At 45.6% G+C, this 27804-nt stretch overlaps 2 protein-coding genes across 4 annotated transcripts in view; both read right to left on the bottom strand.

Moving 5' to 3' along the window:
- Window positions 1-576: 576 nt before the first annotated feature.
- Window positions 577-13999, bottom strand: LOC146445398 (uncharacterized). Its single transcript, XM_085073361.1, has 4 exons — window positions 13522-13999; window positions 2071-2176; window positions 1732-1855; window positions 577-1114 (listed from the first exon to the last, which is right to left on the bottom strand). The coding sequence occupies exons 2-4, from the start codon at window positions 2097-2099 to the stop codon at window positions 875-877; spliced, it is 393 nt and encodes a 130-aa protein (XP_084929487.1). The 5' UTR covers window positions 2100-2176; window positions 13522-13999; the 3' UTR covers window positions 577-874.
- Window positions 14000-14122: 123 nt separating this feature from the next.
- Window positions 14123-27804, bottom strand: part of CD200 (CD200 molecule) — a 23957-nt gene continuing 10275 nt past the window's right edge. Inside the window, exons 1-6 of one of the 3 annotated variants that reach the window (XM_085073299.1) lie at window positions 25559-27741; window positions 23150-24171; window positions 21326-21661; window positions 16022-16333; window positions 15306-15451; window positions 14123-14424 (exon numbers count right to left, since the gene is read on the bottom strand). In XM_085073299.1, the coding sequence (XP_084929425.1) occupies window positions 14320-14424; window positions 15306-15451; window positions 16022-16333; window positions 21326-21661; window positions 23150-23201 (951 nt within the window). In that variant the 5' untranslated portion in view covers window positions 23202-24171; window positions 25559-27741 and the 3' untranslated portion in view covers window positions 14123-14319. Of the gene's footprint in view, window positions 14425-15305; window positions 15452-16021; window positions 16334-21325; window positions 21662-22293; window positions 23120-23149; window positions 24172-25558; window positions 27742-27804 lie in introns of those variants that run through there. The other 2 variants (XM_085073305.1, XM_085073289.1) reach the window with 2 other exon arrangements.

Below are 27804 nucleotides of genomic sequence, written 5' to 3'. Positions count from 1 at the left end.
TTTGGGTTTTTTGCCCCCGAATACTAATGTTGGTGTAGTTCTGTTGGTCTTGGCCCATCCACAGCACTGATCCTTCTGCCTGATTGCTTGTGAGACATGAAAGAGCATCCCGGGACATGTCCCCTACTCACCAGCTAGTCTGGCTCAAGCCCTGCTGGCCTTCCCATGCTCACCCATGCTTGCTCCAGGTGCTGCACCAGGGACATGCAGGCTCTGACCCTGATCCAGGCTGGTGGCTGGTGCTTGGCCTCTCTCACTCAGGTCTCCCCAGCTGCTGGCATCTGGGCACATGGGGGCCCCTGGTTCTGGCCCAGCTGCTGACATCAGGGCCCCCTACACACATGCACACCAGTTGGGGTGTCCTTCACCCAGGAGAAGAGTTAGAAATGGAGTTTAATGAGAAGACAGACAGACTGTGGTGACAGAGCACTGGACCAGCCCAGACAAGTGTACTGAGCAGCCTCCAGCATAAATGGAACAGGACCCTTTTATTCCTTTATCCATCCATTTCCCCAGGCCTTTTAGTCCCAGATGCCCTTTATTTTTATTCCCTCCCCTTTAAGGGGAGGACCCTTTCTCACCTTTGTCTCCTCCTCTAAGAATCCCATAACAGTCCATTGCAATCCCCAAATGCACTTCACTTGCCTGGCATCAGGCATTCATAGCCCTCAGTTCAAAAGCTGCTCCACTGATGGACTCATCTGGATGGGTTTCCCACACAGACTCTAGGGCTTAGGATCTCCTGGGACATCCCTGGGAGGGGCTTGGATAAGCTGCCCCTTCCTCTGAGTCCTTAGCGTGGGCTCCCAACTAGCCTGTGGGCCCCTGTGCTCCTCAGGGCTTCTGGAAATGGCTGATATCTCTCCTTCCTCTGCTAGGCTGGGGAGCAGCTGGGCTGGGCTTGGACTCCCTCACCTGCCATTGCCCCTATGTCCTCCTTCATGGGAGAGCAGCCAAGCTCCTTGATGGATAAATTGGCACAATCACTCTTCAGCTCACTTTGAAAGATGCTGTTCAGGTTCTCTTCTTCCTCCAAAAACAAGTGCCTGTCACTTTTTCTCAATCCCAGGTTGCTGTTCCCCCTTTTGTGTCGTGTGGAGCCTGGTGCCTGCTCCTGCAAGAGACCCAGCACAGTGGTGTGGTAATCTCTACAGAGCTCTACACTGCTTAGCAGAGAGAAGTGATGAGTAGACAAGAGGGTTCCCAGTCACAGCACAGGACCACCAGGAGCTTGCAGGGAAAACCGGGAACACATGGGAGATCAGAGCAAAATGTCTCATGGGAGTGATTCCCAGCTGCAGCCACAAACTGTTTTTGTCTGTGGATGCTGGCAGCTGTCCAAAGCACCTTTGTGTCTGCATGAGCAGGAGAGCAGGGCAGACCCTACTGGGGAAACTTCTGTGTGAAGCTGCTCTTTACAGCACCCAAGCTCTGCAGAGCTGCCTGGCCTTGTCCAGGAGGGACAGCTCATCTGCCCTCTGGGACACTTCCAGTGCCTCTTCCATGCCTTTGCACCTAAATAACTTTGACTAACTTTGCTCCTGCACCCTCCAGGCCAGTGGTGCAAAACATTAAGCAGCTTTTCCTGAGTATTGCTGGAGATTAAATGGGGCACATGTTGTGTCATCTACCCAGTGTGGCTGTCTCACATAGCAAAGATATGGCAGCAGAAGCAGAGATCCTCAGTGGAGGATGTGAATAATCACTAGAAGCCTTGGGTGTTTGTGTTACCTCATTTTGAGAAATGATGTGCTCATCTTTCGGTCTGTGCAGGTTCACAGAGGCTCTCTCACCTAGGTCTTGCTGTAAGCCTGTCTCCTTTGCAGGAGTTCTGGGTGCACTTTGTGTCTTCTGCCTGGAAAAAACCCACACCATTAAATGCTTAGTCACACAATGCTTAGTATACCCCTTGTTATTTAGAGTGAGTTGTGCAATTTTAAAGATGCTGTCCCTATCTGGATGAGTTTCCGGGACATGTATATAAAAATACCAAGAAGAAAGAGAAAGGCAAATTTCAAGGTGAACACAGGCAAGCCAAGTCATTTGCAAGAAAATGCAAACTATTCTTACTTTCTCCTTTTGCAGTTGTTTAGTCTCATGACACAATATATCAAGACTGGTAAGAGCAACACAGCTGTTAAGATCGACAGGATGATGACTGTGCTCTTCTGAACACCTACAAAAAGAAACCAGTCAGTTCACACAGAACATAAAGTGATGCCATCATGTTTCTGGTGTCCTCTTCCAGGGGCTGGAACTGAAGTGCAACATTCAACATTTTGTGCCCATTTATTCTTTGAAGGAGAGAAAGGAACAGTGTAACAACGTAACTCTACCAAAGGTGAAGGATTATTGTATGTTTTTAAATAAATACTGATAATGTTTCACACACACTTCCCTGGTATCAGGGGTGTCAAACACCAGAATTTTCACTCTTGATTTATTTGTCTTTCTCTTTCTGTTGAAAAGTTTTATCACAAGAGAATTGTCCCATCCTTCCTGACACGCATCCTACAGCAAGATGATCCATAGGAAATGCTGTTCCCCACCATTTGTCAGCTAGGAGCCTGCTCTGATGGTACCCTCCAGCTGTGAGTACTGTTGTAGAGCTGATCCTACCTGCTCTAAATCAATGGTTATGTGCAAATGTAGACATACAGAGACAAATATACATGTGTATGCCCACATATGTATTTATTCCATCTATATTACACACACCCACCACACACAAACAAAGGTACTACAGGGAGGAATCTTCTAGAGGGTTTCAAACCCTGAAATCTTCATCCAGCATGAGATCTGACCTCACAGAAAGTTGTCTAGCAAGACCTATGTAAGTACAAACTGCCCTCCCACAATTGCATGTGCTTCCCTAAGTGCTCTCTGTTAAGTTACACATCTCCACACAACTGCAGCCTACCTTCCCTTCATTTTTCCTGGTAAAGTGCCTTCATTTTCCTTCCTTGTGGGTGCTCAAGAAGGCAGAACAAGGCATGGAGGTGGTTGGCAGAGAAGGTCAGTCTGGTTGCCACTGTTACTATTCTGTTTGTGTTTTGGACATGGTGCATTTCAGGTGTCTGCTCCAGGCCTCTGTCATCCAGCCATGTGATGCTGGGGGCAGGCTTTCCTGTTGCTGAGCAAACTGCAGTGAGGAGATCCTCAGTGGTCAGGAGGGAGTGGAATTCCACTGTGAGCTCAGAAATTGCCGGCATCAAAAACAGAAGGTGCTTTTTACACTCTGTGGTGACTTTACTGCCAAAGCTGGGTGGGTTTATCTCTCTGTACAAGGTTTCTTATCCAAAAGCATCTTCTAGCTTATTTACCTTCACTTCCCCTGAGGAAATGTGTAGGAATCTGGACGCTATTCACCAAGGATAAATGGAAAAATGTCCATGCAGATAATGACTTACCCACCTCTTGACTACATCAGACCTGAGCTGAGTGCCAGAAAGAGAGAAGGTGTTAGTGAATAACTTACTTTGGATGTTGGGGCATATCTCTTTGCTGAAGGAGCCATGATGGAACACATTGAAAAGGTGTCTCTAATAGGACTCATCCTCAAACGTGAAATTTTGGAGGGTGATAGCTGAGGCTCTTGGAGTTGCTCTAGTGAAATGCACCTTTTTCTGAAATGACCCTATGAGCCTCAGCCCATGTATTGGGCTGTAGGTAGCCATGTTCTGGAAGGAAGTCCCATTTATCTTCTGTCAGGTGACTTGCAAAACATCCATCCAGAGCGAGAAATTGCAATAGAAATTTGCCTCTCCACCAAGGGCTGCTACCAGGATGCTATTGGATGTGATGGATTCCTTCAAAGCTAGGAACAAAGCAAATCCCAAAATCAGGGCAAGAGGAAAATGAATTCATTTGGGGAAGGCCATATTGCCATGAAACATCCAGTTACAGTGTTCCCTTCTTGCAGAGCACTGGTGTACGGAGCTCCACCACAAGGCTGTCAGACACACTGTTGTCAGAGGCATCCATCACATCATTATTCTCTGCTGTACATTTCCATGGAGAGGAGGAAGGCAGCATGGGAATGGAGGGCAGGCAGGCTCTTTAGCAAGCACAGCAACCAGCCAACAAAACCAGCTCTTGCTCCCAAGAACCCCCCTGCTCCCCTCTTGCCAGTTCATGCAGGGCTGTGGGGAGGCAGAGCAGCCCAGGGCATCCCACAGCCAGGAGGCAGAACAAAGGGCTGCAGAGGGACATCCCCTGCTCCAGCCTCTCCCCAGGGAAGTGTGCACCACCCGGACATGTACACTGGAAATGCAAAACTGCTCCATCCCTTGTGGTGTGGAGATTAGCAACACAAACAAAGAAAGGGTAGAACACACAGTTTGTGTGCAAAGACAAACTGCCCTGTGCTCTCTCTGACCAAGCTTTACCCAATTTGGCTGCTGCTGACTCATCCCCAAATTACTAGCTACTGTTCCAGTTGCCAAGTAGTATTTTTGGTCAGCATGGTATCCATGTCCCTCTGCTTGCTAGGTGGTTCTCCAGAGTTAACCTGGTGTAGGGAAAGGGTGCTCCACTGACCCATCGCCAGTTCCACTTGCTGGCAGCCTCTGCAGAGCAGCAGGAGGCAGATTACAGCCCAGAACAGCAGGGGGAAAATCATTGTGGGACAAAGCAATTGCCCAGGAAAGCTCATCCCTGTCCCCATTTCCCTCAGATGGCAGCTAGCATTCACAGGGAACCATTGAAGATTTTGGCGCCTTTTTTCAGTGCACTCATTGGTGGCCAGACAGCAGCACCACTGGTCAATTACTGATCATTATTGTTCCCTGCCTGCCAACAGCACTGGCTGCCAGAGCTGGAAACAAACAGCACTCACTCTTTTTTTTTTCTCCTTTTTTTCTCTCATTCTGCAAAGTTAGGTGTTGTCCCTTGTTTGCCCCAACCTGCTAGGCTTTGCTATGAGGCATCAGAATTACTTGTACCTCTCAATGTCTAAATGTGGGATCTTCCTGGTAAGTGTGGGAGGTGTCTGATTGAGAGGGAAGAAACAAGGGGCCACAGGCCATGACAGCCCCTGCTCCCTTTCTCTTTGGCAGGAAAGGCATGGTGGACAGGGAGGTGCTGCGTGTGGATCACTGCCTCTGAGGCTTGCCAGACACCACACTGGTTGTCAATACTGGAGTCCTCAGGGAGATCACTTTTCACCCTTGGATCTGGCACAGAGGAGTCACAAGCTAGAGCAGCAGATGAAACCCCATCAGGAGGGCAGTATGGAGACACCTGCAGATGCCACCACTTCGCCCTGACCCACAAGCAAACCAAACCCACCAACTGGATTGTGAAAAGAGTCACTGCAGGGGGCAGGTTTGGCTGAACTCTGTTCACCCCAGATGTGTTTGCATCTGATATAATTCCGAAAAGGGAAAGCCAGGGGTTTAACACTGCTCCTGGGCTCAGAGGTGATGCACAGTGCAGCTCCTGCCCCCATGGTCACCCAGCACTGAGATCAAGCACCACATGATGTCCCAGGTTGTACTTACAGCAGGATACCCACTGTACTCTACACAAGCCTTCTGTAAGAAAGGGAGAAGGCTATTTTACAGGAAAATATGAGAAGCAAATACCAGTCTGTGTTCATCTCTGCTGTTTATCAATGTGACTCCTCCCTCCATCAGGGGCAGCTGCAAAATGTTCTGTAGTTCTCATAAGCTCTATGATTTCTTACCATTCCACCTCCTCCCTCCTCCCCATTTTGTAGATGAGCTCCATGCAAGGTGAGATGGACTGCAGAACATCCCTCCTGGCACCTCCATTAGGGAAAGAGACTCCATCCAGCCTCTCATTCATAGCTACAGCACCAGCTTGCCCTGCAGGCAGAGAGCAGGGCAGTGAAACCAGTGCACACCACCATGTCAGAGCCTTTCCTCAGGGTCCCTGGGGGGTTTTCATCTTCTCTCCCCTGATGACTGCTCCTGTCCCAGCCTCCTCTTTCTCAGACTTCTGCTCTGGGCAGAAGGGCTGTCCCAGCTGCCAGCAAGGCAGAAGCATTTTGGGCTTGGAGCAAGCTCCCAGGGGCTGTCTGAGTGATGCTCCAGAGCAAACTCAATGACATGGAGCAGAAAAAGCCATGACAGCTCACTTGTGTGCCCTTTGCTGGAGTCAGAATTGCCAACCAAATTCAGGCACTTTGTTAACAAACTCAAAAATCTCAGCAAAAAACAAACACTAGAGATTTTGGCAGAAGGAACTCAGGACAAGAAAGAACAGGTGAGGACAAGAGAGGATGCACCTAATGCTGCTGAGCTCACACAGGGGACTTTCCTGGCTTAGAAGGGCCAAAGAGCCTGTGGAGCTGAATATGCTCAATGCACAAGGACAGCTGCATGGAGGCACAAGGTCACTGCCCCAGGCAAACAGACAGTGTAGCTAACACGAAGCAGCCAGCACAAATACCACTGCAATGTGTATCTAGCACCCAAGATACAATAGACTTAGAAGAGCAGATCTCCTCTTTTCCCATCAATCCCCAGAGCCTGGCTGGAGATGGGAAGGCAGACCCAGGTGCAGGCATCAGTGGAAGGTTACACATATAAAGAATTTTCTGGAGGTACATCTTTGATATCTTTCCTATATAAGAGGGGAGATTGGTGCAGTCATCTTAAATAATGACTGCTTCTTCCCTTCTAGAAACTCTTCATCGTCCAGGCAGCAAAATGGGGTCAGCTATTTTGATTAAAGAACCCTTACCCTTGGAATCTCACTGCATTTTTTAGCTGGGCAAGGATCCTACTGGCCAGCTGCATGTTGTGGAGCAAAACTTATCCCTACTTGCTCGCATACAAAATAATGACATAGAGAAATGGTACTAGCATTTCTAGAAGGTCCTGGCAACAGGTCATATTACAGAAACAGAATCTGTCCAACTTGTTTCCCGCATGTCCCTCCCCCAGCTTTTGCTTTTCTTTTGTGTTTTCCTGAACTTTGCTCACTAAAAGAAGCCAGCTGGTTTTTTCTTTTCAGTCATTTATCAAAGTTTCCAGAAGATGCAGTTATTTTTTTAAACAGAACTATTCCAGGGGACTGCTTGCCCAAGCCAGACCTCAATGCTTTCAAATGTTTAGATAAAGCAGCATGTTTGGACTGTGAGTACTGGAGAGTGTCACCTTAATTATGTAATTCTTATTTTCTGAAGGGAAAAAAAGAGTTTCAAAGTCTGCTTAACTGCCCTGTGTTTAAATTGAAGAGACAGCTTTCTGGGGGCTTCTCTCTTCTTTGGGCTTTAGTTTTGCTATTTCTGCTCATGCCAAAGAGGAGAATTACTAGTGAAAAGAATGACAGTTCATCATCAGCTTTATAGCACTGTATTTCCCCCCACTTTCTGTTGGTTCATGTTTCTTGTTCTCAGTTCTGCCAGAGACCAAGGGACATTCTGCTCCTGGTCACAGCCTGTAGCTGAAAGGATGAGGAGGAAATGAAATGTTGGCTCACTTCTGGCTGCAAGCCCAGACTCACTTCTGAGCCAAGAGGGGCAAACATTCAACTAGAAAATGCCATGAGAACAGGTTTTCACCAGGAAGGGTCATTCCCCTTGTTTTCTGTTGGTAGAATGTATACTTCAGTTGGGAAATTATGGGGGTTTTATCAGAGATCAATTGAGGAACACAAAGTCATATCCAGTGCCAGATCCCTCCTGCAGCATCAGCTCCCAGCTGTGCCCTGTCCTTATCTTCCCTGGCTGCATTGCCCATAGGCAACTTCATGTCATATGGGGACCATCAAGGGACAAAAAGAAGTGCCAACTGCCCCCATCCATTGCTAACTAACTCTGCAGATTTCACAAAACAGGGCAGTTGCTCATACTCTTAAAGGGTCGACTTTCTAAGCACTCCTCAGATTACTTTTACCAAGTATCTCTGTGGCTTGGTTGTCCAACTGGCCGAACTCCTCCAGCCAATTAGTTGCTAATGCCCACAGAAGTGAGAGACCACAGTGGACTACAGATTGCAGGTAACATTTGTGTTCCAGAGCTAATCTTGCAAGAAGTGTTATTCTTGGAAGCAGCCAAGGCCTAAGCTCCCATTTTCTAACAAATTGCCAACTTGAGAGCTTTCCTGGGAAATTTTTTCCCCAATTTGACTCCACTTTGAGACCTTTCCCCTGCCTTCAGGCTCTGTGAGTACCCTTTTGCTCTTTTCTCTCCTTCATGGCTAAGCTCCTCCCTAGCTCCCACTTCCCAGCTCAGCCCTGTGACAACCCCGGATGGAGAACAAGAGGTGCTCAGCAGAAGAGAGGTGATCCAGGTAGTTGGGCAGCATCTTCAAAGGTGTGGTAAGACAAAATAATATCAGGGAGAGGAAACAACCTTGGAACAACCAGGGGAGGTAAAATAAGTGTCTGAGTCAAGCAAAAGGAATACAAAGAACAAACCTGTTGTTTGAGGTACAGATTTTGCACTGGGTGATAGTTCAACATCAGGTCTGGATCCCATGGACCAGAAAAAGAGTGAAGAAAGAATAAAAGTGGTAAGGGATGAAGTAAGCTATATGGAATCGAGTAGGGGGTCCCCAAGTCTTCTTTCTCACCTTTCAGGAAAAATACCTGTCCCACTACTGATGACTGTTGCTGTTTCTTGGCAGTTTCTGGCTTCAGTTTTTCCAAGCTTCCCAACCCACATCTGCCAGATTGACTGGTGTGATACAGTCACACACCTGCAACTAGAGGAATTAAAACTGCGTGATGACCACAAGATCTTTCTGCTGGGCCAAAGCCCACTGGAGAGCCTGGTACATCACATCCTTTCAGCCTGAGATGTTATTACCTGTGACCCAGGATGTGGCCCTTTTTGTTTTGCATCCTAGTCAGAAGGTTTCCACCATGGTGGAGCCTGCAGGGAGCACAAAACTTTCTCTTAGTGATGGAGCAAGGTCTTGGTTTCCCTGTGCAGCCTGAGCTAGATTCCAAGGCATATCTTCCAATTGTCTTGATGTGATCAGAAATGGTTACGGTACAGATTTTCAGAAAGAAATGTTGAAATTATGTACATAAATACTGAAGTACTGACAACTGACACCTTATTTCTATTAATAAATCCTAGAAAGTAGGCAGCCTACAATTAATACCCTTAAAATGAAACAAATCTAAAGTAGGTATGCAAAGTTTCTGAGGAAACTATACTAGGTCATTCCTCCTTTTTCCTCTGTGTGTAGAAGTTCTGGTATTTATAGAGAAATCTTCAGCAAACCATTATATTTCTTGTTATTCAGATGATGGGCAGCTAAAATCCACACAATCTTATTTATGAAAATATCTACATTCCTGTAAACAAGTAAGGTTCAAGGCAAATTGCTTTCTTTAAACCAGAATGTAAACCTGGGTGTTTATGATGTGACCTGGGCTTTCTGTAATTTCTCTGAAGGATAATATCAAATAAAATATTATGATTGAAAAGAAATTTAGGTTTTCTTTAACTAAGAAGTGTAGGGTTTTTTTCTGCAAGCTTTTAATTCCATCTTAGCCTTTCATGTACAATTTTTCAAGTGCTCTTTTAGTAGACAAAGCTGTCTTTTCCTATTTTTTCCTTAGGGTGGTTAAGGACCACAGCTTCTGACATGTTGAGGAATTTAAAACTCTGTGTATATCTTATATTTGTCTTAGACTGAGGATTCTCTCATGGGGCTCAGAAATTTCAGGTGGCTTTTCTCAAAGCTGAGCAGACTACAACAGAGACCATCCACAGAGTTGGACAAGTGTTCAGTGCTCCTTTCACACACAGCTTTATATGTCCAAAGATGAAAGTAGCAGAGATATGAGAAGGCCCTTTGTATGGCTTCCAAAAATATGAGCAATTTCTGGCATACTGAGAGAGAAAACAAAAATGCACTTGATTTGTATCTGCCTGGTTTGATAGTCTCATTTATGAAAGAGAAAAATGTAATCAATTAGTGCAATTCTCTAGTTTCAGCTGATTTCCAGAGGCTCAGTGCTGAAAACAGAATGAAAAACAATGGGTTGTATTTTCTTCCATGTCTGATTTCATAAGAAAATGTACTGCTGTGGTATTTAGATGAATCATTCCCCAAGGGTCATGCAACAGAAAATTGATGAATGATGCTTTCAAATGTCCATCATCAAAATGAAGTTTCTTTTCACTGAACAAATTTAGTCCCATGCCTCTGCCAGCATTGGTTTCAGAAGAAGACTATTCTTCCTATTTCAGCCAGTGCCTGTAAAATATCTGAGGCAAACATTTCAGCTACATTTCAAAGTCACATCTTCAGCCAGAGCTGATGGGGCCAATTCCCTTGCACCTTACTGCTCTTTTAGAACCAGGAAACCAGTACCTGGGCAGAGAAAAATACCAACACATGTCTGAAATAGCCTGACATACTGAAACAGAAACATGGACATTTTATACAGCCTGAACAAACTTAATTTTATATATATATATACAAAATATACCAACAGTTAAAAAGGACACTTCTTACATGAGTTAAAACCTTAACCCAAACTGGCTAATGTCACAGTCAAAGGATCCCAAAGCTGAGAGATGGAGGCTACATTTGCTTTATAAAGAGAAACACATTACTCAGAACCAGTTTTATCTAAGTGAGAGGCAAGCAGGAAGGTGGCATTCCCGCTTGCCCTGCTTGCCCTCTTTCCATCAGTTAGGAGAAATTATATCCTGCATCAACACCACTACTGCTTGTCCCTGGGCTGGACAGAATGCAGTGACACAAAGTGGCCCAAGGCAGAGTTGGGTGAGACTGACAACTGCCCAGCCTCAAAACAGGCAAAAATCCTAGGCACTTGTTTTTAGTGGTGGCAGTACTAGCTCAGAACGTTCCTGTAGAATTAACTTTGAAAATATGGTCTGCTTCTATTTACTGACAAAGTTAACCTGCTTCACATCACTTGTATTGGAGCAGCAAAATAGAGCAGTCTATTTCACTTAAATCTCCTACCAGTTTTATTTATATTTCTCATCTCAAGCTCCACACCAACCTCACCTACAGCCCTGCAGGGCCACAGCAGCCAAAAGGTGTTGGGGATCAAACCCACCCATTTATTAAAATCACACATTCATTTAAATAAGTACTAGTAGCTGTATAAACCCATTTGAGATACAACCTCCAAGGAATTGCCTACAAATTGTTAACGGGGGTAACTGGACAGACAAGCACAAAATAATCTCAACGAAACCTCATAACAGCAGTTAGGATGTTCACCATCCACAGTCAAAACTTCTGATCCCCTCAGTCATGCTTTTGTTGATTTTACAAAAGGTGGTTTGTTTCTATTTTATATTCTTCCCCCCCCCCCCCCCACCCCCAGCTATCAGACAGTTCATTATCCATAGTCTGTACTCTTGCATTCATTTAATTGCAATGTGAAGTCAAACACCCCAGCATTTTATGGCACTGCACCTTAGTAGATGGCTTTGTACAGCATGAAGATAAGGACACATATCAGTTTTAAGTGTTCTGTGTCATGCTCTCATTCTGATATCTTGAAAGAAAAAGAAATCATTGTCTTGGGGTGATTTTATGATGCTACTCCATTCACTTGTAATCTGCTCTACGCCCAGGAATGGTTCCTGTAACTTTAAGGTGGGTCTGGGGAAGAGGCAGGAACCTTGGAGCTCTCGTGTGGGCTTGATTCAAGGACTCTCTCCTGTGTGCTGGGTTTGCAGTGAGGATGGGCATTACTGTGTTGCTTGGCTAGCTTGGGGTTTTTAGTTAGCTAAGCCAAGAAGTTTCATTTTTCCTTTCCCTTGACTGCAGCAGCAATCCTTCGGTGGTTTTTGGTTTTCTTCCTTGAACTGTTCAGCTTGGTTTTAGTCCGAGATCAGACAATCTACAGAAGGCAATCAGCCGTGACCCATGGGGAGCTGTGGGAGCCACAGATGTCACTCTGCCCGGCCCCAGACTTTGGGAAAAGCTGAACCAACAAAAATACCCTGAATCCACCAGCTTCATCTGCTGCAAAGAGAAGACCAACATCAGAGGTTCACCAGGTTCCCATCTGTTTTTTCCCCAAGCTGCTGTGCGAACTTTTCTTCCTTCCCCGAGACAAAGGCCAAGTGCCATTTTGTTCTTTCTTGCCGTATGGTTGGCAGAGTTAGTTTTTTTATCCTTCTCCTGGCATTTTGGGGTTTTTTGTTCTGCTGTGGGTAGGTAGATGTGTGTATGTGTGGGGTAAGGCTCTAATGGTTCAGTATCTAAGTTATTCACTTTTTCCAATGCCATGCAGGCACTTTATTTGTCAATAAACAGTTGGGTTTTTTTTCACTTTCACCCACTAATATTCATTTTGTATTGGCAGGAAGGGATTGCTGAAACCCTTTACTTTAGAGGAAACGCTAATTTCAGAGCATTTTCTCCCAAACTTGTCTCTAAACTGAGACAATCTTGTACAGAATTTTACTTGTAAGCCATTGCATCCCTCTCTCCTGCACCTATCATGCTCATAAGCAGAGACCTCTAAAAGCTTTAAAAAATTCAACATTCAGCTAAAATGTAAAAGACACTACAATCCCACACATAAACTTTTGTTTTTGCTTTCCCCCACTCCAGGTGATCAGCTTGTAGAAACAATAATAGGTAATCTCTGCCATTTTCCTGAGTTTGAAAAGTTTTCTCACCGGCCACGTGCCCTTTCTTCCCTCAGGAATTCCTTTTCTTTACCCACGTCCAAACTCCTTGTTTCTGCAAGAGACTTGTTTCTCTTTTTTTAATTAAAAAAAACCCAACAAACCAAACAACAAAACCTTTGTTTAAACATTAGCAGAAACCTCATGCTAAAACTCAAATAAACTGCTCTAAATTGCGAGTGCAGAGGCCACGTGGCCTGGTCAAGAAGGGTGTCAGGGGCTCTCCACCCCATTCCTGCCCTTGACAAAGCCAGGGAAAAACCTTCTTCTCCCCTGGCCCCTTCCCTCATGGAGGAGGAAATGAAGCTGCAATGGTGGAAAAATTTGGATGAAACATTGCTTCCTCCTTTAACAATTAGGGGGCTAAGGAGAAAAAAGTCCCCATTGTGACAGCTGTAGCCAGTTCCCCTTTCCCCTCACTCACCAGCTGTGCTATTACTAAGTATTAGGGAGGCCTAAAAAAAGTATTTTATAGCAAAGACCAGGTTTACTCATTCCCAATTCACCTACTTGCTTTCATTTTAGTTCACTTGGCTTTTTGACGACAACTTAGTGATTTGTGTAGGATGCCCATCTGAAGTACATTGATGACGAGAAACCAGATCACATGCATTTGCTCTGGGAAGCCAGAAGGAGAGGAAACAGCCTGCACTGGTGGCTCCCCACAAGACCAGCACCAGCCAGGTGGGCTCATTTCTCCTTCCCTAAGTCTACAAGACCTCATGAGCATATGGTGTAACTGAGGGAATTACAGGAGGTTACAACTCAGATCTGACCTACTGGTATAAGCAAAGCATTTTTAGAACAGGGAACACTCCTTGCCCTGCACTGGTGTTTATCTGCCCATATGGAAATAAATAAAGCACCCACCTCCTCAGACCTACCAGCCTCCTGCTTCCCACTGCACTCACCTGCTACTGTACCAGGACAGAAACAAAATGCACTGGGCAACCTACTACCCCTGCAACTGCCCTAGTATTGCCCTGCCTCCTCCTCCAGGTGGGTGGGATGCCAGGAAACACAAGGCAGCTGTGATGGATCTGGGATATTCAGAAGGGGACTGTGGAAACCCCTGAGAAAGAGGGAAGAAGGAAACATCTACGTGCATTTTGCATTACTTTCCAGGAAAGGTTGGGGGAGCTCAAGACTTAGCACTTCCTAATTCCTCATGACTCCTGGCTTGAAACCTGCTGCTCCTGGCACTTGGGTTACAAGTTCAGGCTGGCTGATGTCTTGTGCCCTTTAGGGAACAAGTTCAACTCCTGAAGTTCACAGCAGCATGCTGGGCTGTTCCACAGAGTTTCTGCAGCCCAGCTCCTGGTGGGGGTCTCCTTTGATCCATCAGCAACATTTTCTAGGCCACCAGCTCTACAAAATGCTGCCTTGTTTCAGACAATCGCCCACCCACATTTGAGTCTGCAATGTTAAAAAAATCAAAAAGGAATAAACAATGTTCAAACCCCCCAAAAACACAGGGCATGAATTCCACTAAATGGATCCACACAGTCAGCCTGGGTTTCAAATAAATAAACTTTACATTTTTTTCCTACAAAACAGAATATTATAGTGTAACAAAATAAATAAATATATATCTATTATAAATTGTCCTTTTTTGTATTTCTCTTGGAGAAGGTCACAGGAGGTTTCTTTGGAAGCTTGAGGTGCCATTTTAAGAGTTTCTCTCTTGCATATATAGAGTGGGCATCTTCTCAGGTGTTCAGTGGTGCACCAAGGCTGGGGGACACTGCAGGAGTCCACCTGCCTGCAGCTTCGTACTGCCCGCACTTCTTGGCCTTGGTACAGGCAGGAAGTACCTGATGAAAGAGAGGTTGTTGTGTTTATGTCTTCAAAATATATGGATGTTTTAAGTGCAAGAGTAAAGATCCTGGATATTTGTATTGCCAAATGGGTCTTCTGTGAGGTGAGACTAAATTTTTCCCCTTGCAATCCCACTGGCAGTCTTCAGCTTGGACCTAGAGGTATAACACCCATGGAAGACATGTTGCATTTCCTCCACTGCTTCTTTTTCTCCAAAATTTTCATCAAAAGTCAAAGTGCACATGCTAGGCATATACTGCAAGGAGGATGAGAAAGGAGCCTTCACAAAACTGGCCTGTGATTTTCTGAAACGATGCCACTTCACTCAGTTTACCCTCACCTCAAGCTTGTATCCTGCTTCCCCTGCATTAGGATGGCCTCTGTGGACAACAGCAGTGCCTCAGCTCCTGAGTGGCACCCTGGGCTTCCCTCACAGAGGCACGGTTTTCCTCTAAGACCATGTTGTTTGAGACACGTCCTCAAAGCTGCTGCCTCTGTGAGCTGCATTGGCTGTGCAGAAGGAGGTTATTTTAGGAGCTGCAGAAGACCAGTGCAAGGCTCTGGCCACTGCTCCCACAACAATTTTGTGCATAAATATAGTAGCAGAGTGATGCTTCTGTTGCAGCATGCCTTGTCATTGGCACAGTGAATGTTTTCTAGTTGCCAGCAACTCTTGGGCACCTGTAGGCTGGCTATGCAGAAGCAGGTTTCTGCTTCCCAGCTGTCTGGCTGGGGGCTAATCCCTGTGTCCCTCTCCAGCCCAGGTTCAGCCTGGCTTGGGCAGTGTGCAGGCAGCCCTGGTGTGGCTGGCAGAGTCAGGTCACAGTACTGAGCCCCATGACCTGTGGGGGTGCACCCTGAGGAAAGGCAGACCTACCCAGCATGGCCAGGTTGGGTTCCTCTCTGGGTCATGTAGGTGCCTGAGGCAGTGGTAGAGGAGGCAGGTGAGAAGGAGAAGGGAGGTCAGGGGGACCAGGACCCCCACTGCAATGGCAATGGCTGGTGCCATGCTGCTGTCTGGACCTGTGGGGAAAACAGCAGATACTCAGTTTGTGCTTTTATTAAAAAACCAACCAGAATCCCTTGGCCATTCTCCGGGGTGAAATGGGGTGGATAGGGGCACTGGGAGCACATGCCATCATGATGCACACAAGCGGCACTGCCATCAGACTTATGTTTGGGGTCTGATGTCAAGATCAGGCATACAAAACCCAGCTCCTCTGAGGTCTGATGTCAAGGTCAGGCATACAGAACCCAGCCCCTCTGAGCTACCCAGAGCTGGCACGTCTTGTTGGTGTGTCAGGCTACGTGACAGGGAAACCTGTCGCATAGTCCTTCAGAGAGACAGGCAGGCTGGGGCACATCATGGTGGGTAAGGGCACCTGATGAGCAGTAAGACATTATGTGCCATTGGCCAGGGCATCTGGATGTCCCCAAGCACCTCCTCCATCCCTCCCAAGCCCAGCCACAGGTGCTCTTCCAGGGTGCCTTCCCCACCTGCTCCCAACCCACTGAGGAGTTTTCCAATCTACCCCAGGAGGTGTTTCACAGTTTCTGCCCCACTCCAGAGCAGGAGCAGAGTTACATACTGACCCTGCTCCAGGCTGTCTGTGGGCAGGACTAGGGTCACATTTAGAGAAGGGTGTTGGATCACGCAGGCAATGGGATGCTCCTGAAGGATTTTTGAGTAGGCATGGGTAAAATTGCTGATGACAGTCACGGTCTGGTTGCTGAACTTGATGTGGTATTCCCTTGGTTTCTCCTGCAGGATGCTGGGAAGGTGCCAGGTTATTTTTGGAGCTGGTTTCCCTGTTGCTGAGCAGCTCACCCCCACCATTTTCTCAGAGTCCTCAGCTTTATCTGGACTGGGTATAAGCTTAGTTTCCACTTTGGGGTCTGAAATGGCTGTAAACAACAAAGTGACAAAGTCCATTAATTTCTGCCCATGTTTGAGCAAAGAGCATCTGTATTTACAATTGGAGGACAAGCTTGCTATATAATCTTACCCGCCCCCCTCCCCCCCCCTTCCCCCAGCAGTAACAAATAAACATGAAAGTGATCAGACAGCAGTCTGGAAGTGAAGAGCTAGACAAAAAAAAGGGCAAGAGGGTAGAAGCATCTGTTTCAATTCTGTTACTAGCAGCAGCACTGCAGCATCCGTAGTAGAAAGTGGTGATTATGGCTCAGTTAAAAACAGCAGGTAGTGAAATTGTGAAGTCATGTGTCCTTTTCTCTCTGAAAGAGCTGAATTGCTTGAATGAGTTAAAATTAATTTCCTTTAAAATTACCTGCAGGATTAGCTTTACTGCTGTTTGAGGTGTGTAGAGTTTCAAATCAAAGGACTAAATGCATCTATTGATGCAAGACAGTAATAGCAAATTTGTATGTGGTTACAGCATGGGATTTCACCTATGGAGGGTTTGTGCTTATATAACTTTCTTCCCTCTTGTACCGGGTTTTGGGTGCATCACAGTATCCCTCAAAACCTTCATTAAAGATCACTTCTTCTGAACTCTTGCACTCTAGAATATTTGTGGATGCTGTCACATTTAATTTTAGTCTGCAAGAATGATGAACCACAGGCATCATTCATGCTTACTCACTCACATGAAGCCTACTTGTTGATTCCTATTTATACAAACTGTATAAATAGCAAAGAATGGATAAAGGGGAGACGTTCAGGTAGCTGGTTTCAACCTGGATAGAACTCCAGGTGAGATCTGAACACATAAACACATATTAGTCTCATGTGGAAGCTTGCCTGTTTATCCTTTGACATAAAATCACACAACAATTAAGGTTAGAAGGGACTTCTGGAGATCATCTAGTTCAAGCCTCTGCTCAGTTTGATTAGGTCAGTTTGCTCAGGCCAAAATCTATAAATGCATGTAATTCCATTTGGGAGTGCAATCCATGGGTTTCTGTGTGGCAGCTCACCAGCCTGCTTTGTGCTTCAGTGCATGTGCAGATGAAATAGGGGTCCAAACTAGCTTTCTGTTTCTTACAACATTACTTTTCAAAACCATTTAATTCTAGTTTCAGTCAAGTCTGAGTTACCATGAATGCCCTCTGAATAAAAAAGTATCCATTACTATATTCAGTAGAACTCCATGTGTACATTACTACTTACATAAGAAACGGAACAGTGGTATGTGCAATATTTATGCTGGAATTAATTTTTGTCCCAACATTGCAACATACCACTATCATTTAGGAATCTCGCTTTTAAACAAGCAAACAAAACTTTTCATTCTTCTTAGGGAAAACAATGATTTTTCCTTTTATGAGGTAAACAAAGATTTGTTTGTGAGGTGTAGCAGACATGGTGAAAAGGGGAAAAGGCTTGTGCCAGGTGCATAACAGCACCTATATCCTCCTGGTACAATTTGAAATGCACCTCAAGAGGCTGGCTGTGTCCTCCAAGCCATAACAGCTAGAGGGTGGATGCAATACTTTGTATACCAACAATTTTGCTGCTTTTTGTTTGTTTTTTTATTTTTTACAAGCCTGACCTCATTTACTTACTATGGTTGTGCCAGCCTAGAAAAAATAAGCTTGAATTTCTCTTTTTTTGTATCACCCATAGACAAAAACTCAACCCCCACAGAGCTGCTGAAACCTCTGAGAAAAACAAGGAAATTGTGCAGGGGGATTTCAGTTGGAACTTCTCAAAATCTCCCAGATATGAAAAGACTAGTGTCACAAACAATTTATGTTTCGATTAATAAATGATCTCTGAACTTCTTTCACTCACAGGATGCATAAAAATAACTTATCCACCCACAGCATTAGCTTCAAATATTAGGTTGCAAAATTTGAAAGCAATCAAAGGAAAAAGTCACAGATGTTACCATAGAGGATGAAAAAAATTGCTCAGTGTCTTGCCAGAAACACATGCACTCCATGCCTGCTCTTCTTCTGACTAAGCAGTTCTCTCTCTTCTCACAATGGACCCCAAGGAATGATCCTTTAGGGCTGAGCTTCTCTCTAGCAAATGTCTGTAACAGATGCACTGTCAAAACCTGTATGTGCTTGCTTTTGCAGTGAAGACCTGCTACACAGTTTGCTAGTAAGTGCTGGCTGTTGATATTAGATGCATAAGCTTAAATTAACTGCTTCTTTTGCCTTTCATAAAAATATTTGTTTCCAGTGAAAAGGACTTTGCATGAGAGGTTGTGCGCAAGTACTTGTTTTAATCACTCTTGCAGATCAGTATTGCAGATGTTCCCAAATTTGAGCTCTGTCAGCATCCCAAATATTTGAAAAAGGGACTTTCTGTAATGGCTTTCTGTAATTAGAGGGTGACAGTCAGGTCATGATACGCTTTTTATGTTTAAAGACTTATTGGTGATGTTATAGAGATTGATAAAAGATTGTAGGAGTTACAGTATGCCCTGTGATGACAGAAAGCCTTTTCCAACCATATGAGTGTTCACCAGCAGCACTATGCCTTGGTTTCCTTGTCTAAGAAATTGCAATGACATTTTTCCACTGTGTTCAAGAAATGATGCCATCTACAGTGAAGGCAGGCAGTCTCCAAAGATGGCCCAGCAAATGTACAGGGAATTTTGTGACTCAGCAAGTCTTGCCCATCCTCATGTGGCACACCCCCCTCTCTCCATACCTCTCCCTCAATCCTCGTCCTGGATTTCATTCTCATCTTTGGCAATAAAGGTTGGCAAAATATTTCCAAAGGGAAATGAAGGGAGAAAGGGAGCAGACTGTTCAAAGAGACCCACCAAATTGCTTGAAACTATTTTGTTCCAAAATGGATTTTGCTACAGAGTAGGAATTTCTGCTTCTTGCTGGGTTTGCTGTTTTCAGCCAGGCGGGTCTGACATGGCTCCCGTCATACCTGTGTCTTTTTTCAGTGCTGTATCCAGTTCTTACACGGTTTCACTTCCCTCATCACGGCGATGGTGCCCGTCCTGTCCCGGAACAGCTGTGCTTGTGAAGGCTGCTGTAATCGGGCAATTACCAGCTCGTAAACTCCCTGGCAGTCCCCTCTTCAGGGCAAAGACATGGCAGCGTTTCATTTTCAGCTGGTGACTCTGGCTTGCTCACCTTGCCCTGAACCCCCAAGCCTTGGGAGGTTCCTGCTGGCTTCACTCTCCCTCGTGGGTCATCCTCTGGGTTTGTTCAGATGAAATGTTCCCATTGTTAGGAGTTGGGGAATAAGGAAATAGGGCTATGGCTTTTAAGTAGCATCGTATAAATTAGCTTCAATGAAATGACCATATATGAACTAAAATCTTCTCTCACAGTGCCAAATACTTAGTTTGTTTATGGTGACCCTCCAGGGCAGGTTTGATACAGCACATTACAGGAACACCACCATGACCTTGATGAGGCAGCCTGTGGCAGTGACCCAGGAGCCCATGAGAGAAGTTGACCCTTCTCAGTTGATGTGTTTTCATCTGAGATGCAGGAAGAGATGCTTTCATGAGTGTGTGTGGCAGAGAAAAACATCCATTATTTTTTTAGAAGTAGCGCGCTGGTGAAGGATGAACCATAGCCACAAGGTTGGTGATTTTGGGAAGGAATTCCCTCACTTGGATAGAAAAAAAACAAACCAAAACTAAAAATAAATGTTTGTGATTAGATTTACATGCTAACAAAGGATGGGATCCCTCTACTAGGCACTTCCATGTTTTTCTGGTAATGTATAATCAGTGTTTACCCTCTGAATGACTCAGAACTGGATTTCTTTGGGAACTTTCCTCTTCATGTATGAAATATTGCATGAATTTCTCCTAATTTCTCCTTTCTGCCCTAGGAGTTTTCCCAAAAGAGGGGAAAAAGAGCTTTTGTTCCAGATTTTGTTTTCCCTTTTATTTTCCATCACCACTTCCTTTCCCCTACTGCTCAAGTCATCTTTCCCCTATAAGCTAGGAGCTTCCTTTCTCCACAAAGCGGACTCCAGACATATGTGTGTGGACATATGTGTCTGTGTCTTTGTCAGCAGAAGGTACTAGGGATAAACAAAATACTCTGCAGGGGCCATATCACCAGTGACAGGTCACAGACACTGACACTCTCCACATGGGGCATGATCTTTGGCTGATGTCCTGACAGCAGTCTCTTCCATGAGAAAGCCAGGAGACAATAGGGTGTCCTCAGAGCATGTTTAATGTCTCAGCTTTCTCAGCTGGATGAAACCTAGCAACTTTCCTCAAAAGACAAGCAGCTTTTCACTCTTGTTTCTTTTGAGTTCATCTATTTGTCTTTATCTCAGGTTGCACTTGCTAGTTAATGATTTCATATGGAGGTGACAACTATTGCCATCCTGACTCATGATTTGTTTCAACTCTCTTCTTTAAGCTCATTGATGCTGACTTGTTGTAAATATTGATGTATCAAATCCCATGAACTGTACAGTATTTCAGCTTTTTTTTTCCCATCATTTTCCTGACCCCAGGCCAAGTACTGTTATTTTTACTCTAGCTTCAAAATGATCCTCCAGCTATTCTGGTCATGCATGTGCCTCTTTGCCTTTTGAATACTTTGCAATTTTTAACAAACCAAATGCAGAACAAGTTAAAAATCGCCTGATTTCCAGTATTAGGAGGTGAGAGTAGCAGTGAAAGGAAGCAGAAGAGCACAGGGCTCGTGGCTGTGGCCAGGCAGCTGTCAGCACAGCAAGGGCCTGGGAAACTTGGAGGAAGTCATGGGTTACGCGTCAGTTTTGAATCTTGCTGTTGCTGACTTGAAAGGGAAGAAAATTAAAGAAGTGTTAAACACTGGTTTCCCATCAGAGGTAAAACCAGAGAGGGAGAGAGCCAGGAAGAAAGCTGAACTATTTTTTCCGCATCTATGTAGCAATGTTAGAGAAGGTTTTTCCCGGGGAAAATGACTTGGTCCTCAGATGAGTGCCTGTACACAATTACAGTGCCTTACCATAAACCTTGAGACACATCCTGCCAGTGACAGCCCCCGAGGGAAATGTGTTGAAGATGCATTTGTAGCATCCTTCGTCTTGGAGGGTGACTCCATGAAGGGAGATGGCCGAGGCTTGTAACTCGCTGTGGGCAAAGCTCACGTGGCTGAGGTAGGCCTTGGCTATCTTTTGGCCGTTCATCGTACTGTAAGTTGCTATGTTGTCTTCAGCTCCATCCATCTCCTTCTGCCAGGTCACCTGTATCACATCTTCTTTCGTGACTGATCGGCATGAAAAAGTAACGTTTCCTCCTGCCTGGACTGATTGGACCTTTCTGTTCATCACCTGCACAGAGGCTGGGGGAGAAGCAGGTTCCACACTCAGCATTTCTCACACTTCTGCAGCCCAACCCCAGCAGAGGCTCCCGCAGCCCCACGCCCTCATTTCTAAGCAGAGCAACTCTGAACGATTTCTCTATCCCTCCATCCAGGGAAAAAAGGAAAATGCAGCTTGAAGGAACTACCCAGAGTGTTTCACTGGACCTGCCGCCTCTCACATCAAGCATCTTGCCAGCCTGATACCTGTGCTGCAGAGAGCACCACTGAGAAAAGCAGCTCTGGTGTTGGGAACTACTGATTTCTGTCTGCTAGGACTGCTATCCCACAGACACCCTTGGAGAGGTTCCCTAAACTTTCAGCCATGCTAACAACCAAACAGCTGTTGGTCCAATACCACTCTCTTAGACTTCCTGTGGCATGGGGTGAAGCAAATCAGTAAAACTGTTAAAAATTACTATGTGTCTCACTATACACCGTGTATTCACAGTTGTCAGAGACTGGCAAAGAACAGAAAACCAGAATGAAAAAGCAAGGCAGGGAGGACCAGAGGAAAACTTCATCTGTCCTCTTATCTCAGCATCAAGGTCATGCTGCTGGGAAGCAGCTGCAGAAGAGACCCTACTGAAGGCCCCCAGGCAGAAAACTTTCACAGCATAAATGCCATGGTATTAAAAGTCTCCGGGGAAAACAAGAAAATAATCAGTCTCCTCTCCCAGTTCGTAAACAGAAAAAACTGGTAAGGGTACAGGCAAGGTGAAGCTGACAGCTCAGCTCCACAGATCTCTTGGGATAATAGTTTTCAAAGTTTATTTGGGAAGGGAGATATCAGCAGTAACAGTTGCAGCACTGAAAACGTAACTCAATTTACAAGAAAGGGAAATATCTTTGCAGACCTTAAAGAGGAATGAGGCTGTTTGCAGTGCCCAGAGGTACACTTAGGCTAACCCACTCAACAAAGTGCTCTGAGATTCTGGCTGTGACTGTGGCCAAGCAGATTTCCACCAAACACCAAGAGGCTAGTTATTACACTGTGCCAGTCACTTTTCCTTCCAGATCTCAGCATTGCCATAGGCAGACTGCAAACCATGATCATGGAACCTACTCTGAAACTAATTCAGCCTTTCCTACATGATTTTTAAATACAAAACCAGTGTATGTATACAAAACCCATGCTTTTGATGGCCTGAGCAGACACCTACAAGCACAGTTTGCCTGCTTTATAATTTGCCCATTGCAATAAATTTATACATCCCTCTGGAACTTATAAATTCACTGGTGGTAAATCAAGAAGTGGATGCTATCAATGCAACCAGCAATGCAACAGATCTGAAGCCCCAGGTGAGCAGTACAGTGCCACAAGTGCCATGTCACCACTGGGTGTGCCCCAGGAAGATGCAAGGTGGGGACTGCAGCACCCAGCAGCACAGAAGGAGGCTGGCACGGCCACCGAGGTCCCCCACATGGTTACGATAAGGACACAGACACCCAGACAGACAAGGGAGTTACCTGGAACAGCGGTCCAGATGCTGGATAGGAGCAGGCAAGTGACCATGATCATTGTAGCTGTGCACTCAGCGAGATGAGCGACTGATCTGCTGAGTGCCACTTCCCCTTTTTATACGCTTCGCTCTTACTCTAGGGATATTCCCCTCCATGCAACTACAGTAAATGGCAACTTGTAAAAACCTCCTGCCTCTATGACACTCAGCTGAATTTTAGGGGACACGACAACAAATGTCAGAGCCAGAAACCCAGGTTTTCCCATCTGTTCTGCTAAGCAGACAGGGGTACTGGGTTTTTCACAAAAACTTCGTCCATATAGTTGGGTTTTTACAAGTGCCTGAATACAAGCACAGATTTCTAAACTGGCTGAGCACCCAGTGTCTGTGGGCTGCAGAAGGAAAGGCCATCCTGACCCTGACCTGAGCTCCAGGAAACGCCATGCTGCAATGAACAGTGCAAATGTCCCCGCATGTAACTCAGAGGACCCAGTGAGGGGTCAGCACCCTTTGTGTAAATCAGTGAAGACCCAGGAGCTGCTGATGCTCCTGTAATGCAACCCTTTTTCCAGGTTAAGGAGACCAAAGCCAGCCAAGCGCTGGACTCAGGGCTTAGCTCATGTGTTGCCTCAGGGAAAGGGCAGAGCCTTGTCCTCACCTCTCCTCCATTGAGGTTTCCCCCATCTCTACAGGTCCATGATCCTTCCCCAGCCCTGTCCCTTGGAAAGACAGGGCTGCCATTCCACAAGCACAACCCTTCTCCTCCACCATCACCTGAGATGACATAAAAATAGGTCATGCAGCTTGTTTGAGTCATTGTTTTTGTGCCTTTTTGCTTTGTCATTGTTATGCCTGTGTTCCCCTTTCTGTGTGAGTTGTGATCACACTGCTGAAACCAGCCAAGCCCTCATCCCACGGGTGGCTCACCCACGGCACAGTGGGGCAGCCAGACTGCAAGACCTCATTTGCTAATCAAACTCCTAATGGTAAATTGTGTTTCATGTTTCTGATTTCTGATAAGATGGCTGTCTTGGTTTGAAAGACAGGTGTCTGCCAAGAGAGGTTGAATCCTCCCTTAGGACAGAGAATGTGATTTTTTCCCTCCTTCCGAATTATTTAATTTTGTAAATCAAGGGCTTTCAGGCAAAGGTATGGGAAAAAAGGAATATCAGTTCTTTACTAGTATCTATAAACAAGCAATAACAATAATAGCAACCACAACTAGAACCAGAAAACCAATAGCAGATGACTTGTGAGCTGCTGAGCCTTCTCCCGTGTGGTGTAATCACGGTTGCAAGCAGCAGGGGCGCTGTTGAGCTCCTGGCCAGGCAGGGCAGGTGCGATGACTCCCGAGCGGCTGCAGGTGGCGCTGTGGCGCAGGGTCAGGTCAGCCTCAGGCAGCTGCAATGGCGGGCAGGCTGAGAAGCGTGCAGGGCAGCGAAGCAGCTCGGAGCGGCAGAAAGCAGGGCAGCAGGGGCGGGCGCCGGCTCCCTCCCGGCCAGCCAGTGAGGTAACAAGGATATCTGCAGTCACAGCAGACGCCGCGGTCTCGTGCGGCAGAGGGCGGGGGCAGGCAGCAGAGGCAGCCGGACTCTCCCGGCAGCAGCTGTGGGAAAACGCAGCCCGGGGGAAAACGTGCCCTTCCCAGTGGGAAAAAAGGTTGAATCAAAGCTCACCCAGCCAGAAGAAGAAAAAAACAAGGCACAGTTGGATTTCCTCTGGTCGCAGCTGAAAAGCAAAGAGCAGCCTGAGACTCTGAGCTTTTTGCCCCCTTCCACCAGCACAGGCGCCTGTCTGTGGCCGCCAGGGCTGAAGGCTGAACTCTTAATTCAAATTCAAATTGTAGGTAACAGCTCTGGCCTGATGGCTTATCAGCTAAGCATGCATTTGAAACCAGCACAGAAACCGCTGAATCATCCCATGAAGGACTGTCACCTTGGAGGAGGCTTTGGGGGTCTCCAAAGACCACCAGGACATACGGAGCATGCGTTGTGCACATGCTAATGATATTAATGACTTCCGAGAAATGATTTGTATAACCACTCCTATCCTGAAGAATGTAATTAATATTCATGATTTTACCTATAACTCTGTGTCTTTGGGGTACTGAGGTGTGTGTGTTTGGTGGAAACAATCCCCACACATCCGGTGCACCGAATAAAGCAAATACCCACTTCTCTGACTTGGTCTCTGAAGTGTCTCTGAGCTCGATTGGGGCGAATCAGCCTCTCCTCCCAGTGTCCGAACCACGAGAGAGAGTTCCAAGGGCCAGCTCTTCCCTTACCCTGCCCTGCCCAAGCACACCCTTTGTCTTTTACAAAAGACTTGATGGCTCTAAACATCCAACTATTTGTTGCTTAGTAACAGTGATGGAGAAAAATTCTAAGCCCTTCCCCAAACTCCAACAATGGCTTACATTTTTGCAAATTCTTACTACTCCAAATGACTATGATTGCAAATAAAATGTCTTCTCTCAGTTAAATGGCTGCACAGATTAGCCTTGAATTATGCAAATCAGTGGGAAGCCAGCGGGCTCAAACCATAATGTGATACCAAAAATTCTCAAACATGCTTTCACATTTATGGTTCCTTCTCTGCAGTAACTAAGCTGAAAACAGAAAGAGCTCAGGTATCAGTATTCCTCTAAAGAAACATTTTGGATGTGCTTTTGAGTATGTTTAATAATTAATTCCCATCAATCTGCAAAATACAATTGCTTCATACTGTTGTCTTTTTCCTTTGAGGTATCTTATTTTCCTTTCCTTATTTTCATAGTTGCACTTTCCTGCAAAATTTCTGGAAGGGCATTCTGGCCTTATTAAAATGTGAGATCACCACTTAGTGATCACAAAAGGAACTGCACTTCATTTTAAAAAGAATTGCAAGCCCAATTGATACGTTGGAAATATTCTTTTCAGCTTTAACCATCTTATTTTCCCCCAGAAACACTATAATCTTTCAGAACCTTTAAAAACTGTGTGCTGCTAGAAGAAACACTTTACAATGAAGAGCAAACTTTCACTCTTAGCAAAGGACAGAGATAGCTACCGTGGTGGGAGAAATTTGTTGGCTTTAAATTGTTTACAGCATCCCTGTATAGCCAGCATACCTGGTGATAAAGAGCCATGCATGCTGGCTGCTTCTTCCAAGCTCTGCCTCTCCCCTGGCAGGTCCAGGTGCCACAGGGAACCTCAGCATGCAGGGACCTCCCTACCAGCCTTCATGAGTAGGTGTTTGCATGTGCATCTGACTGCTGCAGCATCTCTGTTGGACCTCTCCCCTTTCTCCAGGGACCAGGCCACATCAGTAGTTGATTTTAAACATAGTACTTTAAACATAGCATTTTATTCATAATGTGAGATCCAATAACCCAACCACTTGTATAAAACTTGTGAGTGTACATTTAAGTGCATGGGTTCCTTCTCTGTTCATCTTTGCATAGACTTTTGATGGATTCCAGAACTCCTTCCCTGTCAGTCAGATCTCACGCTCTTCTGCTTCAGTTGCACAACTGCTTCCTTTCTGTGAACTGCATACTGTGCCTGAGCTTCAGTCACCTTCCAAAGACAGTGAAGGCTTGGGAATAAAATTAGGCAGAAGTAGTTCTGCAACTACTGTGAAAAGCACAGTGATTCATTTATTTTCTTCCTTTCTTCTTCACCAGGATGTTTTCTTTAGTTCCAAGTTTAAAAAAGGTCACACAAGAATTGCACAGTCATGAAATGCCAGCATTTCCCCACAGAACAAGTGACTAATGAAATTAATAAGTCACATAGTTGAACTTCCAGAAAATGTTGCCAAGGGCAGTCACTCAGGCGCAATTATAGTCTAAAACATTGGTTTGTCAACCACCAGTCTAAACCACTGTTTTATCAACCATCCAAGCCCAGGTTAACAACTGGACAGTTGCCTGCCTTGTCAGAAGGATTCAGTGCCACCTCTCAAGACATTACCTTTAAAGAGACCAAACAGGTGGAGAGGGAGTGCAATCCATGTCTGAATTGCAGTGACTTTTGGAGGTTGGTTCCTCAGCTCTAGTTGTAGGTAGCACTGTTGGGAAGCTGCTTGTCAAATGCAATTTAACAGGCCTGGAACTTTATAACATGTTTAAGTAGTGCCTGCATATGAAAAATCCCTCTACATTTCAGCTGAGTTTGGAGAGCTGCAGTACACTGAGGTAAAGACACTAGCTGCATCTACCAACATTTGCTCCAGCCTCTGTCATTGCATCTGGGCAGGCTGTGGCAGTTCAAAGCCAAGGGATGCTGCAGGACCAGGTGGTGCTCCTTTGGGCAGGGCTACAGAAGAATTGCTGTGTTTATGCACAAGGTTCAGATCAGAGGATTCAAGGGCTGTCTGCACACAGATGCAGCTGTTTATCCTTGTCATGTTTGAATTGGAGGTATGTGGTCTGGGATCTCTCCCCAAACTAAACTCCCTCCCTCTTCTAACACACTGCTGTCAGCTGCAAGTTACAGGTTCTGGTGCTGAAATCTGGTGTTGGACTGCCTAGCAAAGTGCAAAGCAGAAACAAAGGAGAGAGCTACTTAGCTGAGACCTAGCTCATGGTGGTGTGCCTCCATGTGCAAACCCACATGTTCCCAGGGAACAGCACGTGTTCTTAAACTGTCCTGTTAACTGCCTGACACTTCCTACCTCCAG

This window comes from Lichenostomus cassidix, chromosome 1, assembly GCF_008360975.1.
Source record: "Lichenostomus cassidix isolate B80296 chromosome 1, HeHo_3.0, whole genome shotgun sequence".
Lineage (NCBI taxonomy): Eukaryota > Metazoa > Chordata > Aves > Passeriformes > Meliphagidae > Lichenostomus > Lichenostomus cassidix.
This window is presented reverse-complemented; position numbering and strand designations above follow the sequence as displayed.

What these genes read in the sequence shown, in the direction of transcription:
- LOC146445398 (XM_085073361.1), bottom strand. Translation starts at nt 2,099, where the DNA reads ATGAGACTAAACAACTGCAAAAGGAGAAA. An exon ending in AACAACTGCAAAAGGAGAAA is followed by an intron (nt 1,856 to 2,070) that starts GTAAGAATAGTT and finishes GGTTTTTTCCAG; the next exon opens with GCAGAAGACACAAAGTGCAC. An exon ending in ACATCATTTCTCAAAATGAG is followed by an intron (nt 1,115 to 1,731) that starts GTAACACAAACA and finishes GGTCTCTTGCAG; the next exon opens with GAGCAGGCACCAGGCTCCAC.